A 15,758-nucleotide genomic window follows, 5' to 3' on the forward strand; every position below is an offset into this window, starting at 1 on the left:
CATTACCACCACACTATATTTCCTGAAAGTCTGTGAAGGTATAAGAAAGGCAGGGAGCTTTAGAAAAGAGATTCCACAGCATAGCGTATTGACAGAAATTGAGAGAGGGAAGTTGGTGAGCCCCAAGTTGGACAAGCACAGGTACTCAGATGATCGTAGGGTTTGAAGTGATACCAGAGATACAGAAGAATAATACTGAGGAGAGATCTGAAGAAGAATGAGAAATGAAAAATTGACCGTGAGAGTCAATGTAGGCAGTAAGAAAATAGGTAATGGGTATAAAGGATCATAGGTAATGGGTATAAAGGAGCAGAAATGTGCGGCATTCCAACAGTGCATTCCAATTCACAAAAACTCCTCTCCGATCCATTTTCTTAATCTGTGGCCTCTGATTACAGCAGTGGAAAACTGTTTTTCCTTAAATACTCATGAAAATCCTCCGTAATTTACGTAATGTAAAACAAGAGGGTGAATTTCCATGGGGAAATTTCCTATTTGACCAGCAGAACAGCTTCAGAATTCCATGCCATTTTCTGGTGTTCCCATGTTTCTTCCAAAGAGGTTAGGAATGACAATTTCATCAGAATTCACCTCTAAGATCGTGAGGATTGTTACAAGACACAAGGCAGTAAGGTTTGGATTGTCTGAAAAACTTTGAGTGAATTTCAAATAATTTACAAATATGATATCAATCATGATATTTGATTTATAGATATTATTGCAATGGTTTATGAGTTTCCCAGGTATGATAGTGTGACAATTTTGTTGCAGGAATAGAGGCTTGGGTGAATAACTGCTTGAAGTTATTGGAGAAACTGACTGAAAGAATTGATTCTACCACATTATCACATTTTAAATAACAAGGTCTGTGCAATATCTGGTTCATCATTGTGTCTCTGCTGATTGGCCATGTTGGGTATTGTAAATTATTCCCACCAGTTGCTCTGATAAAGCTATTAGCACTGAGGAATAAATAAAAATGCCCTGTTCATAAATATAAGATGATCACTAAAAAATTCAATAGAGTATTCAGGAGAAACTTCTTTACCTAAATAGTGGTGAGAATGTAGAACTCACCAGCACAAGGAAGTGCTTGAGGTGAACAGTATTGACGCATTGAAAAGTAAACTGGATAAATACATGCAAGAGAAAGGAATGAAAGGATATGTTAATAGGTTGACATAAAGTAGTGTTTAAGGAAGCTCACCAAGCCTGTACTTCTGGGCTGAATGGCCTGTCTCTGTGCTGTAAATATTGCATGATCAGTAGCCATAAATATTAAATGCTGAAAGTGCTATGACTTTACTCAGCCAATCATTGAGCTTTGAGGACTAGATTCCAAGTCTGAAACTCGTTGAAGTTAACAGGAGTGTAACAATATTACAATTGACCTTAGCATCCTGAGTCAAGGAGGACAAAATCAATTGTTGCATATCAGTTCAAATCCCACCATGAGATTTTGCATTTACTTTAGAATGTATTTGGAATATAGAAAGGGGCAGATGCCATAAAAGTAACCTTGAAACTGTTGGATTGTTATTCAAAAAAAATTGCATAGCGTTGCTAATGTCCTTTAGGAGCACAATGTTCTGCCCTTATCCAGTCCAAGTCTATGTGTGACTCCATTACCAAATCCACAACTCGTAATTGTCTTCTGGAGAGGCTTAAAATGCCACGCAGTTGTATCAAATCATTTGCTATCAGTAATCACCAGCTGCACTGGACAGTTAGGGGTACACAATAAGTCTCAGCCTTGCATGAGAATGTTCAACAAATTGGTTATCATTTTAACAGTTTTTTCTATTCAGAATGGGATCACAGTTCCATATTTGAATATCATGATGTGAATAAAAGGAACATCGTGGTATGCTATGACCAAAGACTGTAATGCCAGGTCTGTTTATTATTGGAGGTCAGTATAGTTTGTCTATATTACACAGAATTACAGAGAACTAGCATCAACTTGTCAGTCAGTAACATAATCAACTGCTTCTGAAAGCACTGAAACTCACAAGAAATGATAGCAAGGGCATTACTTGCCCTCTCATGTTACTGTGAAATGTCTTATGATAATTTTTTCATATTACGGGTGCTAAATAAATGAACACTGATGCTGTGTATAAATATCAGCACAGCTCCAAGACCGAGTTACAGCCTTGACATTGCTGCCTAACCACTTAAAATCATTTTCATTCTCAACTGTTAGATGCTTGTTGAGATGAAGAAACATTGAAAGCAATGTAATAAAGCTGAAACATAAAGTTATGTGTTTCAGGACACATTTTTGCTAAGTTAGCAGGATATAAATTATAAAAATCTAATGCAATCAAACAAGTGTCTTGAATCTCAAGAAGGTAGTCCATATCAAACAAACAACTCTTGTCTGTAAAAATAACTCAGATATCACAAATCACATTCAAGGAGGTAGATTTTCCTCTAACAAAGAAAAATTAATTCTATTTCTATATATGATTTGATAGAATCAAAAGTAACTACTTAAAGATACCACATTATATTTGAGCCGACTGCCAGCTGTTATGATCAGTTAGCATACACTGAATTCCATTCACATTACAGCTCAGTGAAATATTTAACTCTTGTACAGGAGTGTGGGTGTTTAAAGGTAGCAGAATCAATTCCACAGCATATCCCTGAAACACTACAAGGCAAGCTACTCAAACAGAACAGAGAAAGGATTCTGATTTGATTTTCATGCTCACTACGTCTAAGCTACCTGTACAGATTTCTGGATTAACTAATGCCTTTTCACCCTTTCCAAACCAGTTTTAATGTCTGTCAGTTCATTTCTTTAAAAATACAGACGAGTTCATTCTGAGAAAACCTATTTTACTTCTGTGCTGTTTACAAATGAGGTATAAGCGCAACATATTCCCTAGTATGGAGTCTTAACATTGCTAGATCTGGCTTAGGATAAATGAATTAAATTGAAAACATGTTTATAAGTATCTGCTTGTTACAAAAGAAGGGTGACAATGTTCTTCAAAAGGAAATCACAAACTTTAAGCTGCAGGCAATGACATTCAGCTAAGGATCTTTAATATTTTACAAAACTTGTAATTCTAACATTGATATCGACTGATAGAAAATCAAGGAGTGTATTTAATATCCTTGAAATAAAGAAGAAATTACAAATCATTGGAATGTTTTTGAAATTCAGTAATGCTTTATTACCTCGATCGAGCAGTTCTGCCAGACTCCATCTCTGATAATGTTAGCAAGCTTTATGGATAGTAGATTGCAGGACAAAGATGAGAGGAAGCTGCACTTGGTCAGAAGTCTTTTTCTTTACACTGAAAGTAACTGAACCTGGAATCACTGTCTTTTAGACAGTAGTCCCCATACAGGAGCTATCTGTGATCGGCAGCATAAAGTGAATTTGAACAATCCCATTGAACGAAGAGATTATGAGGATGTCATGCACTGAGCAGGGATTTGAAGCAGAGATATTAAATACTGGATTTTCCAAGATTAAATAGCTCAACAAAAACAAAATAGAAAATTAAAACAAGTCAAATTGTTGATAACTTTCCAGTGGTTTCACGTGTCAATGATTCTAATGTTTGGGCGACAACAGGAAGCCCCTTTTTAACTTGTTCTTTCAACTATAATTGAACTTGCAAAAATGCTACCTGTTCATATTTCATGAACGTCAACCTTTATCGTTTGGCCATGTAAAGATTTATCCTAATCGAATGAATTGAGGTGCATCGATGTTAGATAACATGAACTGAGTTTTTTTTATTAAGTGAGAGATCGTTTTGTGTTTCCTCCTCGTGTAAACCACTGATTCCATCTTCCATAGGCTCCTGTTTGAGGTTTGATGTTATATAAGAGAGTGCACATTACCATTTATATTTCCTTTAAGACAACTTCGAAAGCTATCAAATACAGAGTTGAGAGATTGAACATGTGTTTATGTCGGCAATGTAATTTTCCCGTACTAACCTGTGTCTGGTTTTTAAAATAATGTTGTTCAGATCCTTACTCTCAAGCAAGGACAGGTGTTTTTAGGTAATTATATTGAGGGGTGGAAAAGAACTAATTTTAGAACAAATCAGCATGCAAAGGTTAATTGTTACTGATGTGTAAGTTGTGCTTATTGCTCGCTCCCTGTCAGTTTGCATCTGCCTTAGACTCATAGCTATTTATTCGAAACTTCGAACTCGACGTTATATATACTTTGATTCATTGTTGTGGTCTGACTATGGAAATTGTTGACTTGGAGCATTTGTGATTTATCGGGTGCTTTGCTTTAAGTTTTGGTCTTTTGTCACGTTGCGGTGCCTCTTGGTCCCAGAGACTGAGAAACTAAACGGGGGCGAGCTACCACTCCAATCGGCTAACTCTAACACCATATTGAAGACGAACAGAATGGGTCCAGATGTGTTCCCAATCTGGATATGGTTATCTGTGTGTATGTGTTTGAGAGAGAGAGGGTGTGTGTGTGTGTGTGTGTGTGTGAGGGAGAGTGTGTGTGTGTGTGTGTGTGTGTGAGGGAGAGTGTGTGTGTGTGTGAGAGGGAGTGTGTTTGTAGTGTGTGTGTGAATGAGAGAGAAAGAGTGTGTCTGCGTGTCCGGGCAATTGAAGTACATGTTTGCTACAATCTTAAACACCTGCAAATGTGCCATAAAGAAACCAACATTCACACAGCCTGTGAGGTTACTGAGTTGTTTGTAGACACACAAAACAAATTGGACTTTATAATGCAATGCACAAATCTATTTTCTACAAATGTATCCACCTTCGCCAAGGTTTCTGTGCCAAAACACCCTCTTCAGATACATTTGGAACGCAACTGCCCGTTCCATTCGACCGGTTTTTTGAAAATTCTGATATGTCACCTCAATAACAAAGATTTGTTACCAGGTGAAGAAAATGAGGGGAATTCTAAATGAGTAAATGCAACATTCACGACTTTGCTGAGAATTTAGGCTCTGACGGCCTTTGGCCCAGAAATTGGCCCTTTAGCTGTTGAGGGGCCGCTTTCCTTGAGGCAGACAGAAGGCAACTTCAGTTGGATGGGTTGGGACAGCTACCCTGAACATCCTCAGTCCCCCCCCCCCCCCCCACCCCCACCACCTGATGATTCTCCGACTGATAGATTCTTACCACCCGGCTCGGGGAAAGGCGATGGCAAATGAAGCGACCGGCTCACACATTCTGAGACCCACACACCTACCTTTCAAATAACTTCGGTGTGTGGGGGGGGAGAAAAGTGTCCTCGACACTGCTCACCCCATCACCTTTCAGTATTTCCACACCCAGAGCCACTCTACAAATTAAACCAGGAAACATTTTCCTCAGTTTCTGTAACTGAGAAAACACATTGCAATTATCCACACCGAATTTATAATCTTCCAAGGAAACACTCTGTCTGTTTACTTTTCCTATGGGGTTCCCCCCCACCCTCATTGCATTTTTTTTAGAAAAGGGAAAACAAACCTGGTCTCCTTAGTCTCCTCTTCTTCATTCCGAAGATCCTGACTTTCGAGAAGATATCTACCAGATTCCCATTACAGATTCCTTTGTTTTTGTGAGGACTGTTAATGCGTTTGGTGACCATGGGTCTGTCCAAGTGGTGCTCCCGAGCCTGGCGTTTCTGCCGAATCAGGGAGCTCGCAATAGCCGCTGCCATGGCTAACGGTTCGCGTCAGGGAAAAGAGACAAGAAACAGCCCCAGAAAACGACGGCGATCCAGCACACACCTCCCGGCCTCTCAAGGCATGAAGCCCTTCATGAAGATTTTGGGTGGCTGACTCGCAGTTCACTGCCTCAGATTTGCCGTGTGTTTGGGAGCGATGAGCCAGTGGACTCTCTGAGTGATAAGCACAGACCACTGTTAACTCCTCGCACCAATCTGGGGACACTCTCCTCCCTCATCAAGTCTTCCATCCTTCCCTCAAATCCCAGGACAAGGAGCAAGTCAGTCGCTCAGACTAGGAATTCGCCTTTAACCTCACGGGACTATCCTCTTGCAGTGTCGTTTCGCCGCATTCTTTTTTTATTATTGTCTTGTCAAATTCTCGGAACTTCTTTAACTCCAAGGGGGAAGCAGGTGAGATCTCCTTGCCCTGGTGGTTTGACTGAGCGCCGTGTGAAGTGGTTGCTGCGCGTCTCCAAAGAGCAGCAGCAGTCGCCAGCAGTTCCTCAGTGTCTGCCCCTCTCTGTCTACACTGAGTGAGTGGCCAGGATGAGCAACCGGGCGTCACAACAAAAGAAATCCGAGCTCAGACCTTCAGCTGACGTCTGCTCCGTCAGGCAGCTGCGCGCACACACACACACACACATACATACACACACAGATAGACAGCGAGAAAGTTTACCACGTTCCCGACCCTCCAGAGATTCACGCTGCACCAACCTCCCAGCGGCTCATCCCCGGGCTCTCCTACACTCCCCTCTTCGACTCTGTCCAACAGAGGGGGGGGGGGGGGGAGGCTGCGGGGAAGACAGACATCTAGCGAAATGGGAAAACTCCCTCCAGTGAAATGGGAAAACTCGGCCACTGAGACGGGCGGCACTGTGGCTCAATGGTTAGCACCGCCGCCCCTTAATGCAAGGGAGCCAGGTTCAATCCCTGGGAAGACTTTGCACGTTGTCCTTGCGTCTGAGTAGATTTCCCCCTCCAATGCTAAATTGCCCCCAGCGTCCCCAAGGGACGTGCGGGCATATGGACATACAGTGTCTCCGGGAGTCGAGAGGTGTTGACTCAATCTGCCCACACAGTAAAGGGCGTTAATTCTAATGGGGGACAGCACTGCAAATGGGAGGGCGCCAGTGAATTGGGAGAACACCTTCGGGGGGGAAATGGGAGGATTCCCGTAGGAATGGGGAAACACCACTAGTAAAATGGCGGGGGAATCCCTAGGAGGTGGATGAAATAAATTTCCACCAGTGAAAACGGGGCTCTCGCAGAGAAATGGGAAAACTGTCCAGTAACGCTCATCCGGTGAAATGGAGCACTTCCTGCAAATACCTTATTCTTGAACAAGGTTCCCATCTTTCACCGGCAGAGACAGATCGGGCTCAGCACCCTCCTGCACACACATGCCTACACCCAACAAGAGCCCTGCACATTCATTCCTCCTTGTAACGGGTAAAACATCCCTAGCGAGACGTGATGGTAAAAGAACCGCGCGAAACACTGTCCTTCTCCACAATGATTGTGTGAGTGTGTGTGTGAGAATGTGTGTGTGAGTGTGTGTGTGTGTATGTGTGTGTGTGTGTGTATGTCTGAGTGTGTGTGAGTGTGTGTGAATGTGTGTGTGTGTATGTGTGTGTGGGTGTGTATGTGTGGGTGTGTGTGTGTGAGTGTGTGTGTATGTGTATACTTGTCAAGCTCACCCCGGTCACACTGATGTAATGTACATGTTTCACAGTGAATAAGCCACAAGCGGTGGGCGGACGCACTGTTCGCGGGGTGAGAGCGGTGGTAGAACTGGGAGGGTGATTTGCTTTCACACTGAGACCGGCAGGGAGCGGGGCCAACCCCGCGGATCGGAGATTCAGCACCGCGGACAGCGACCACTGGATCACCCCGAAGGTGCGGGGACTCCATCCACTATAGGAACACGCTCAGTGACGGTCACCCCAGCCGACCCCATCAGATCCATCTATGAGATGGCGACGGGCAAGGTGACCCATCAGGGTCGAGGGATTTTCCCAAAGCCTGGTTAATACGTGATTACAGGAATTCCTATTTCCCTTTGGACTGCGCCTCCCCTTCCTTTGACTCAATCGCTCCATTGCAAAGCCGGGGTGCTGCCACAAATCCTTTAGACACCATAAATATATATATATATATAAAAGGGAAACTCCTGCTATACGTATAGCATCGATCGGTAGCAATGTTGATATGTTATTTTCCTTACTTCATTGATAACTGCTGCAGGATAACGCACTCACAAAACCTGCGTTGCAATCCTCATTTGGGTCGCGTTTTAATAAAAGGGGTCCTTTCCAGAAAGGGTGCCCGCACGACCACCGACCTTCAGCCTCCTTCACGCCCTCCCCCACCCTCCAAAAATGAGCGCTGGTCTATCCCCAGTCGATCACAGGTTCCCCCAGCCACTCCCTCCAAACACTGATACTCTTGAAGAGGGTTTTCCTGCTCAAAGCTCGGCAGGAGACTCGAGGGAGCCCCCTGCCGCCTCACCCGGAACGGTACAGCATCGAGCCTTGTTACAAAGGGAACATTTGCAACAAAGTGCGTTGGAATTCCCTCTGACCATATTCAACGTAACAAATAGTAATTTAAAACGTTGCAACGGCTTTAAAATTATGCATCCCAGCTTTGCTTCTGGACACAGGTCCGCTTAATAACACCATGACAGCCGAATGACAGAATTAATGCCATCAATTAAATGCCTGAGAGCTCAGGTAACACAGAAAAATAGAACTCCACTCTGTCTGAAATTGAATGATCCAAATCTGGACCTTGCTAAAAACACAGCTACTGATTGCTAAGTGACTGATCTAGAAAAGGATGTCGTCTGGGAAGGGGTGATCCTACTCAGTGGGATAGAATGGACCTGTTAAGCAGTTTCCAGCTCCTAGGTTCCTGATCCAGATATAGTTGAATTTCTACGGCACCTTCTCATCGCCTCAGGTTGCCCGAACGCTCTCGACACCCAATGAAGTATAGTTTTCGGCATTTGTTCATAGGATATGAGCATTGCTATCTTGGCCAGTATTTTATGCCTTTCTCTAACTACCCTTCAGTCCGCCAGATGTAGTCGAGGAAAGAATTATTCATTGGAGGTACCAATCAAGCGGGTTATTTTGTCCCTGAACTTCTCGAATGTTTCTGTAGCTGCACTCATCAAAATAAGGCAAGAATTTTTTTTATATAGTTCAGATACTGGTCAATAGCAGCTTAAACCAGCTGTTGATGCTGAGGAATCTGGCGATGGTAAAGCCATTGAGAATCAAGGGGAGGCAGTCATTGTCGGGCAGTTGTGTGGTGCCAATGTAAGTTGGCACTTATCAACCTAAGCCTGAATTTTGTCTAGGTCTTGCTAAATTCAGGCAAAGACTGAATGGAATTGAACATCATGCAAATAATCAGAAACCTTTCCCACTTCCCATCCTTTATTTGGAGGGAAAGACATTGATGAAATGACTGGAGATGGACCTTTTTTACAATTCTGTGGTTTATAAGATGCCTATGCTTTGGGGCAATGCCTTTCAATTTAAGAAAAAAATGAAAGGAATCATGTGATCTATTCAGGAGCCTGTCTGACAGTGGCCTGGTTTAATTCTTAGAGATTAAAGACTTATTTTTTTAACTGGGAAGAAGGTCCAAAGTGTTTACTGTGGACAATGGCAGCAGGCCACACTAACAGTTAATGGACTGTGAATCTCCAAAGTCCCAGAAAAATGTTAAGATATATGTTATGCTTTAGCACCTATGCTTTAAATTTTCAAGATAAAAGAGATTGTGTCAGAATGATAGCCAATTAACATTTCTACCTGGAACAAGATCCATGTTATCATGAAGTTGGACTTTACGATGGAAAGAGTTTTTAAGATATCTCTGAAGCAAAGCTAGTCTGTCAGGATCTGGGAGACAGAGAGGAGTTCTGCTTGGAGTAGGAAAATCAAACTCATGAGAAGTCAAAATAAGACAAGCCTGACTTGCAAAAAAGGAAGAGTCTCCATGGGACAAATCTCACTGTGAAAGACCATTCTAAGATTAAAAGTTAACAGTGTTAAACTATCAGCAACTCTGGATCACTCTTACATGTTCTAGAACAAGTGAATGTCTTCTTAAAAGAAAGTGTAAAATATATCTGTGAAATCTGTTCCTCTTTTGTGCTAAAGTAAAAGAGCAATGTTCTGTTTGTGGTTTAAAGTATAAGATGCCTACAAGGATAATATTTAGTCAAAAGCAGTCTTTTTTAATAGTAAATGTCTTAAATGGCACTCTTTCTGCTATTAACTGGAATTCTAAATTGCTTTTTAAAAGATATCGATCTCTTCAGAGATCATTACAACCTGAGGAATTCCTGCGGTGATTTCCCGGGGCTAAGATGATTGCCTTCCAAGAACCAGATCAATCTTTCTTTCTATTATGGATGACTCCAAAACATTATTGTCATACACAGAAACACCACAGCTAGTTTTGCATCGAGCAAGCGCCTGCAAATAGCAATCTGATAAATAGTTTCAGCGATATTGGCTGAGGAACTGGAGACAACCCGCTGCTCTTCTCTGAAACAGAACCATGGGATATTTTGCATCCTTCATGTTCCATCTTAAAAACACTTTGGCCCATGGGCTGCAACAGTTTAGGGAGGCAGCTCACTATCAACTTCTCAAGGACAATTCGAGATGGATAGTAAGTGCTGGCAGCAAGGTTCATACCCCATGAAATAAGTTGAAAGGAATGTTGTAGTGCAACAAGGAGTGCCCAGAATTAATTGTCCATCATCACAATTCAAAGCTATTTTCTATCACATGAACATCTATCATTATTCCCTAATTAAGAAAAACACAAATAAAAATCAAAAGCATGCATATACTTGCTGAGCTATTTTGTTTAAGAAATTTGCAAAATGAGGATTGAGACTGTATCTATTACTCATCTGTTTCCTGTTAATCAAAAATGCAATTAGCTGTATTTGTATTTTCAATTCATTACATGTCATTAGTGTGTGGTCTCATGGCAGAAATGGGTTTGTGCATTATTTATTTTCTAAATTATTTTCTGCAGATTGAACATTAAACACTTCCAGAAAAAGTAATCTCCAGGCACGGGCTGAAAAGTGGCAAGTAACAAGAACCAGACAAACACCACGGTGGCTCAGTGGTTAGCACTGCTGCCTCACAGCACCAGGGTCCCAGGTTCGATTCCAATCTCGGGCAACTGTCTGTGTGGAGTTTGCACTTTCTCCCAGTGTCTGCGTGGGTTTCCTCCAGGTGCTCCGGTTTCCTCCCACAGTCCAAAGATGTGCATGTTGGGTGAATTGGCTATGCTAAAGTGCCCATAGTGTTAGGTGCATTTGTCAGAGGGAAATGGGTCTGGATGGGTTACTCTTCGGAGGGTCAGTGTGGACGAGTTGGGCTGAAGTGCCCGTTTCCACACGGTAAGGAATCTAATCTAATCTAATCTTGAATAAGAGACAATCTGACAATCACCCCTTGACATTCACCAGCTATCAACATCCTAAGGGCTACTATTGATCAGAAATGAACTGGGCTAATCATAGAAGTATAGTGACTACAAAAGAGCCTCGGAATACTACAGCAAGTAACTCATTTCCTCACTTGCCAGGAGGGGTGCGGTTCCAATTACACTCAGGAAGTTTGACATCATCTAGGACAAAGCAGCCAAATGATTACTACCACATTCACAAACATCCACTCTCTGTACCACCAATGAACAGTAGCAGCAGGGTGCACCATCTCAAGATGCATTGCAGAAATTCACCAAAGATCCTTAGATAGCAGGTTCCAAAACCATGACTACTTCCATTTAGAAGGATAAGGACAGCAGATACCTGGGAACACCAATACCTGCAACTTCTCCTTTAATCCATTCATCAACCTAATTCGGAAATGTGTCGCTGTTGCTGTGTCAAAACCCCAGAATTCCCTCCCTCATAGCATTGCACATTTACCTACAGCACATGGACTGCAGTGGTTCAAGAAGACAGCTCACAATTACCTTGTCAAGGGCAACTAAGGATGGCAAGAAATGCTGATCCGACCAGTGACATCTGCATCCTACAAGTGAACTAAAGCAAAGAATTTTGCAGAACTCTTTGGTAGAAGGACAATGGGTCCCCTTTTACATGAATCACAAACTGAGTATGTAGGTACAGCAAGTGATTAGGAAGGCAACTGGAATGAAACAGTTATTGCAAAAGCAATAGATTATGAAAATAGGATGTACAGGGTGTTAGCGAGACCACATCAGAGTGCTATGTACAATTTTAAAAATCACACAGCACCAGATTATAGTCTAACAGGGTTATTTGGATGCACTAGCTTTTGGAGCACTGCCCCTTTATCAGTTAGCTGTACACATCATGTACAGTTTTGGTCTCCTATCTTGAAAAATAAAGATAGAATTGCTTTAGAAGCAGTTCAGAGAAGGCTCACTCAACTCATTCATGGGATAGCCAAAGTACCCTTTTGGATAGGTAAGGTACCCCTTTAGAACAGAATGAGGGATACCTTTGGTGAAGGTTGTGGGAGAGGTAAGGAGCCCTTTAGTGGAGGTTAGGCACCCTTTGGTGGAGTTAAATGAGCCTTGGGATAGTGAAAAGTAGCCAGGCTTGTGCATAAAAGTGCTTTCTTTAAAAAAAAAGTGATTCATGTAGTGTAGTTGTCTAATCCAACATTTATCATTTATCTCAGATTGCCCTGACAATGTAGTAGTGAGCTTTATAATGAATCACTGAAGTCCTTGGAATTTAGGTATCTTCAAAGTGCTCTTAAGAAGGGTAATTCAAGATTTTGACTTCGTGATCGTGAAGAGCAATAATATAGTTTCAAGTCAGGATGATATGTAGTTTGGAGAGGAATATGCAGAGGGTGGTGTTCCCTTGTATCTAAAACCCTTGCCCTTCCAGCTGGGGAGATCAGGGTCTTGGAAGGTCCTATCATTGGATATTTGGTGAGTTACTGCAGTGTATCTTGTAGATCTTACACAGTGCTACCACTCTGCTTCGATGGTGAAGAGAGTAAATGCTGATGGTTGTGAATGTGGTGCAAGTAAAACAGGCTGTTTTGGCTTGGATAGTGTTGAGTGGTGTCAGAGATGCACTCATCCAAGCAAGTGAAGCTTTTTCAACATCTGCCTGACTTCTGCTTTGGAGATTATATACCAGCATTGGGGAGATAGGAGATGACTTACTCACGTGCAGAATTCCCAGCCTCTGACCATCTCTTGTAATCACAATATTATACAGCTAGATCTGTTCAGTTTCCAGTTAATGGTAACCTCCAGAATGTTGATAATTGGGGATTCAATTATGGTATTGCCATTGAACATTATGAGACAACCTAATCATTTTTCCTTGATGCACAGTCCGAACTGCTTTTAAGTGGAAATAGATGGTTACATAAGGGATTAAACATTTAAGTGAAATGGTTGTTTCCATAAGGTATTAGTTAAAGGAAATTCAATATATTAAATGTCTTTTTGGTATAATCTATTAGCATGCCTCCTAAGGTATGCCAATGATGGATACTAGGTGAGTTAGCTATGAGCAATAAAGGGACCTGGGGATTATAGGGGCATGGTGGCATAAGGAGTTATGGGAGATGAATCCACAAGCACAAGGTTGCAAGGAGTGATGAGAGGCCATACTTGGTTGGCATGGAGAGCATTGCAACTATTGGGATTGGCTTGGAGAGGGAAGGGAGTGAGGGGCTGAGAACAGCAGGCATGCTTTATGTTTTCACCTTTACTTTTACAGTTTTGAAAACAGTGCACTAGGCCCTGCCTGCCTCAGAAACAGACACCCTCCTCCATTCTTCTGGATCACTTGCCTCTGCCCTTAGAGATCAGGTTCACAAAGCCAGAACATCGCTTATGTTGGTGCATCTGACCAGAGAACAATAATCATTGACAGAAATGAGAAGAAATCTTTTCTCTCAAACGGTTGTCACAATGCAGAATTCTCTTCCCCAGAAGGTAGTGGAGGCTCAGTCTTTAAGTTTATTGAAGACTGATTTAGATTGATTTTTCATCAACAAGGGAGTCAAGGGTTCTGGGATCAGACAGGAAAGCAGAGCTAAGGTCACAATAAGGTCATGCATAATCTTATTGAATGGTGGAGCAGGCTCAAAGGGTCAAAGGCCTACTGCTGCTCCTACCTTTAGTAATATTGCTAATGATTTGTTACTTAAATACAAATATTTTCATTCACTCAATGACTTGATTCATTGGTAATAATGTACAAGTTTCTGATAAATTAATTCAATCTTGTGAGATTATGGATGAAATAATGAATAGTTATTTGATCTACAGCAGGATTTTAATATTGTAAAATTAATCTTAGCAATGACAGTTCACTTGGCAATGAATTAAATTTCATCAGCGCTGTACCCATTCAAATTCGTAAAACACCAAATTAAGAATTCTCCCCTGTCAGCTGCTGTTGAATGTCAAATCAGTCATCCAGTTTGGGAAGGTTAAATGGCAGGAAGTGGGCCATCTTACTTTAGAGAAGTGAAGGCTGAGCAAATGCTCTAAAAGGACTTTAAAAGCATGAAGCTTTCCAATCAGGAGAATGGAGACATTGGAGTGCTTCCAATGTGATCACTGAAGGGGAAGTTGGGATCTAGAGATTTTATATATATATATATATATATGAATCCAATAGTCAAATAAACCTCTTTACCTGGAGATTCACAGAGTGCAGAAGGAGGCCATTCAGCCCATCAGGCAGGGCAGCACAGTAGCACAGTGGTTAGCACTGCTGCCTCACAGTGCCAGAGACCCGGGTTCAATTCCCACCTCAGGCAGCTGTCTGTGTGGAGTTTGCACATTCTCCCTGAGTGTGCGTGGGTTTCCTCTGGGTGCTCCGGTTTCCGTTTTTTTTGGAGCAGGTTAGGTGAATTGGTCATGCTAAATTGCCCATAGTGTTAGGTGAAGGGGTAAATATAGGGGAATGGGTCTGGGTGGGTTACCTTTTGGAAGGTCAGTGTGGACTTGATGGGCCAAAGGGCCTGTTTCCACACTGTAAGTAATCTAATCTAAAAAAAAGTCTACACTGACCATTCAAAGAGCTTCGTACCCAGACCTAGGACCTACCCTATCCGCATAATCTCACATTTACAATGTCTAATCCACCTAGCCTGCACATCCCTGAACATTGCAGGGAATTTAACATTGCCAATCCATCTAATCTGCACAGCATTGGACTGTGGGACGAAACCCGAGCACCAGGGCAAAACCCACACAGGCGTGGGGAGAATGTGCAAACTCCATTCAGACAATTGCCCAAGGCTGGAATCGAACTCGGCAAGAGAAATGGCAAAAATGTGGAACTTGTTATCACAGGGCCTGTTTGAATGAGTAATGTAGATAGCTTTAAGGTGAAGCTGGATAAACACATGAGGGAGAAAGGGAATAAAAGAATATGTAGTTAAGGTGAGTTGAAATAGAACAGAGAAGACTCGTGTGGAGTGTAAACCAGAATGGATGAGTTGAAACCAAATCAGCCTGATTTTTGCTTAATATTCAATGTCATGGAGGATAGCAACCCAAATGAAAAGATCTTCACTACTGTCTGTGGTTGACCGATAAAATCAGGCAGGGAGTAACTAAAGCTGACACTTCTTGAATACCAAGGGTGCGGTTTTACAAAGACTTCTAAGGTTTTGATTTCACTGCAGCACAATTACAAATGCAGTTCCAGAGTTTAGTTCCTGCTGGACTCCAGAGCGAAGCAGTGGGATACAAATGGACAAAGCATCACACCACTTGGCTTGATACTCCATTGGGAATAACTCCAGTACAAAATTGCTCACAAAGTTCTCACAAGGTTCATTAGAGCTCATTTGGATTTTTCAAGAGTATGGAATATTCTTGCCACTGCTTGCACCACAAGTAAAACTTACCATCCAAGAGGAAAGCCCTGTACAACTGTATGAACACATGCTTTTTGAGATTATTCCCACAGCAGTGATTCATTGTTCAATGCTCTCACCTTCAAATCAGACAGTTTGGAATTCAGAGTTGGAAAGCGTGGCACTGGAAAAGCACATTCTGGATTAGTGGT

General features: G+C 42.1%; 1 protein-coding gene across 2 annotated transcripts in view; it reads right to left on the reverse strand.

Moving 5' to 3' along the window:
• Positions 1 to 15,758, reverse strand: part of fgf14 (fibroblast growth factor 14) — a 513,640-nt gene that overhangs the window by 183,820 nt on the left and 314,062 nt on the right. Inside the window, exon 1 of one of the 2 annotated variants that reach the window (XM_072578067.1) lies at positions 5,464 to 6,475. The exons of the other annotated variant lie outside the window; for it this stretch is intronic. Coding sequence (XP_072434168.1) covers positions 5,464 to 5,656 — 193 coding nt within the window. The 5' untranslated portion in view covers positions 5,657 to 6,475. Of the gene's footprint in view, positions 1 to 5,463; positions 6,476 to 15,758 lie in introns of those variants that run through there. 2 annotated transcript variants of the gene reach the window in all.

Source organism: Chiloscyllium punctatum, chromosome 9, assembly GCF_047496795.1.
Source record: "Chiloscyllium punctatum isolate Juve2018m chromosome 9, sChiPun1.3, whole genome shotgun sequence".
Lineage (NCBI taxonomy): Eukaryota > Metazoa > Chordata > Chondrichthyes > Orectolobiformes > Hemiscylliidae > Chiloscyllium > Chiloscyllium punctatum.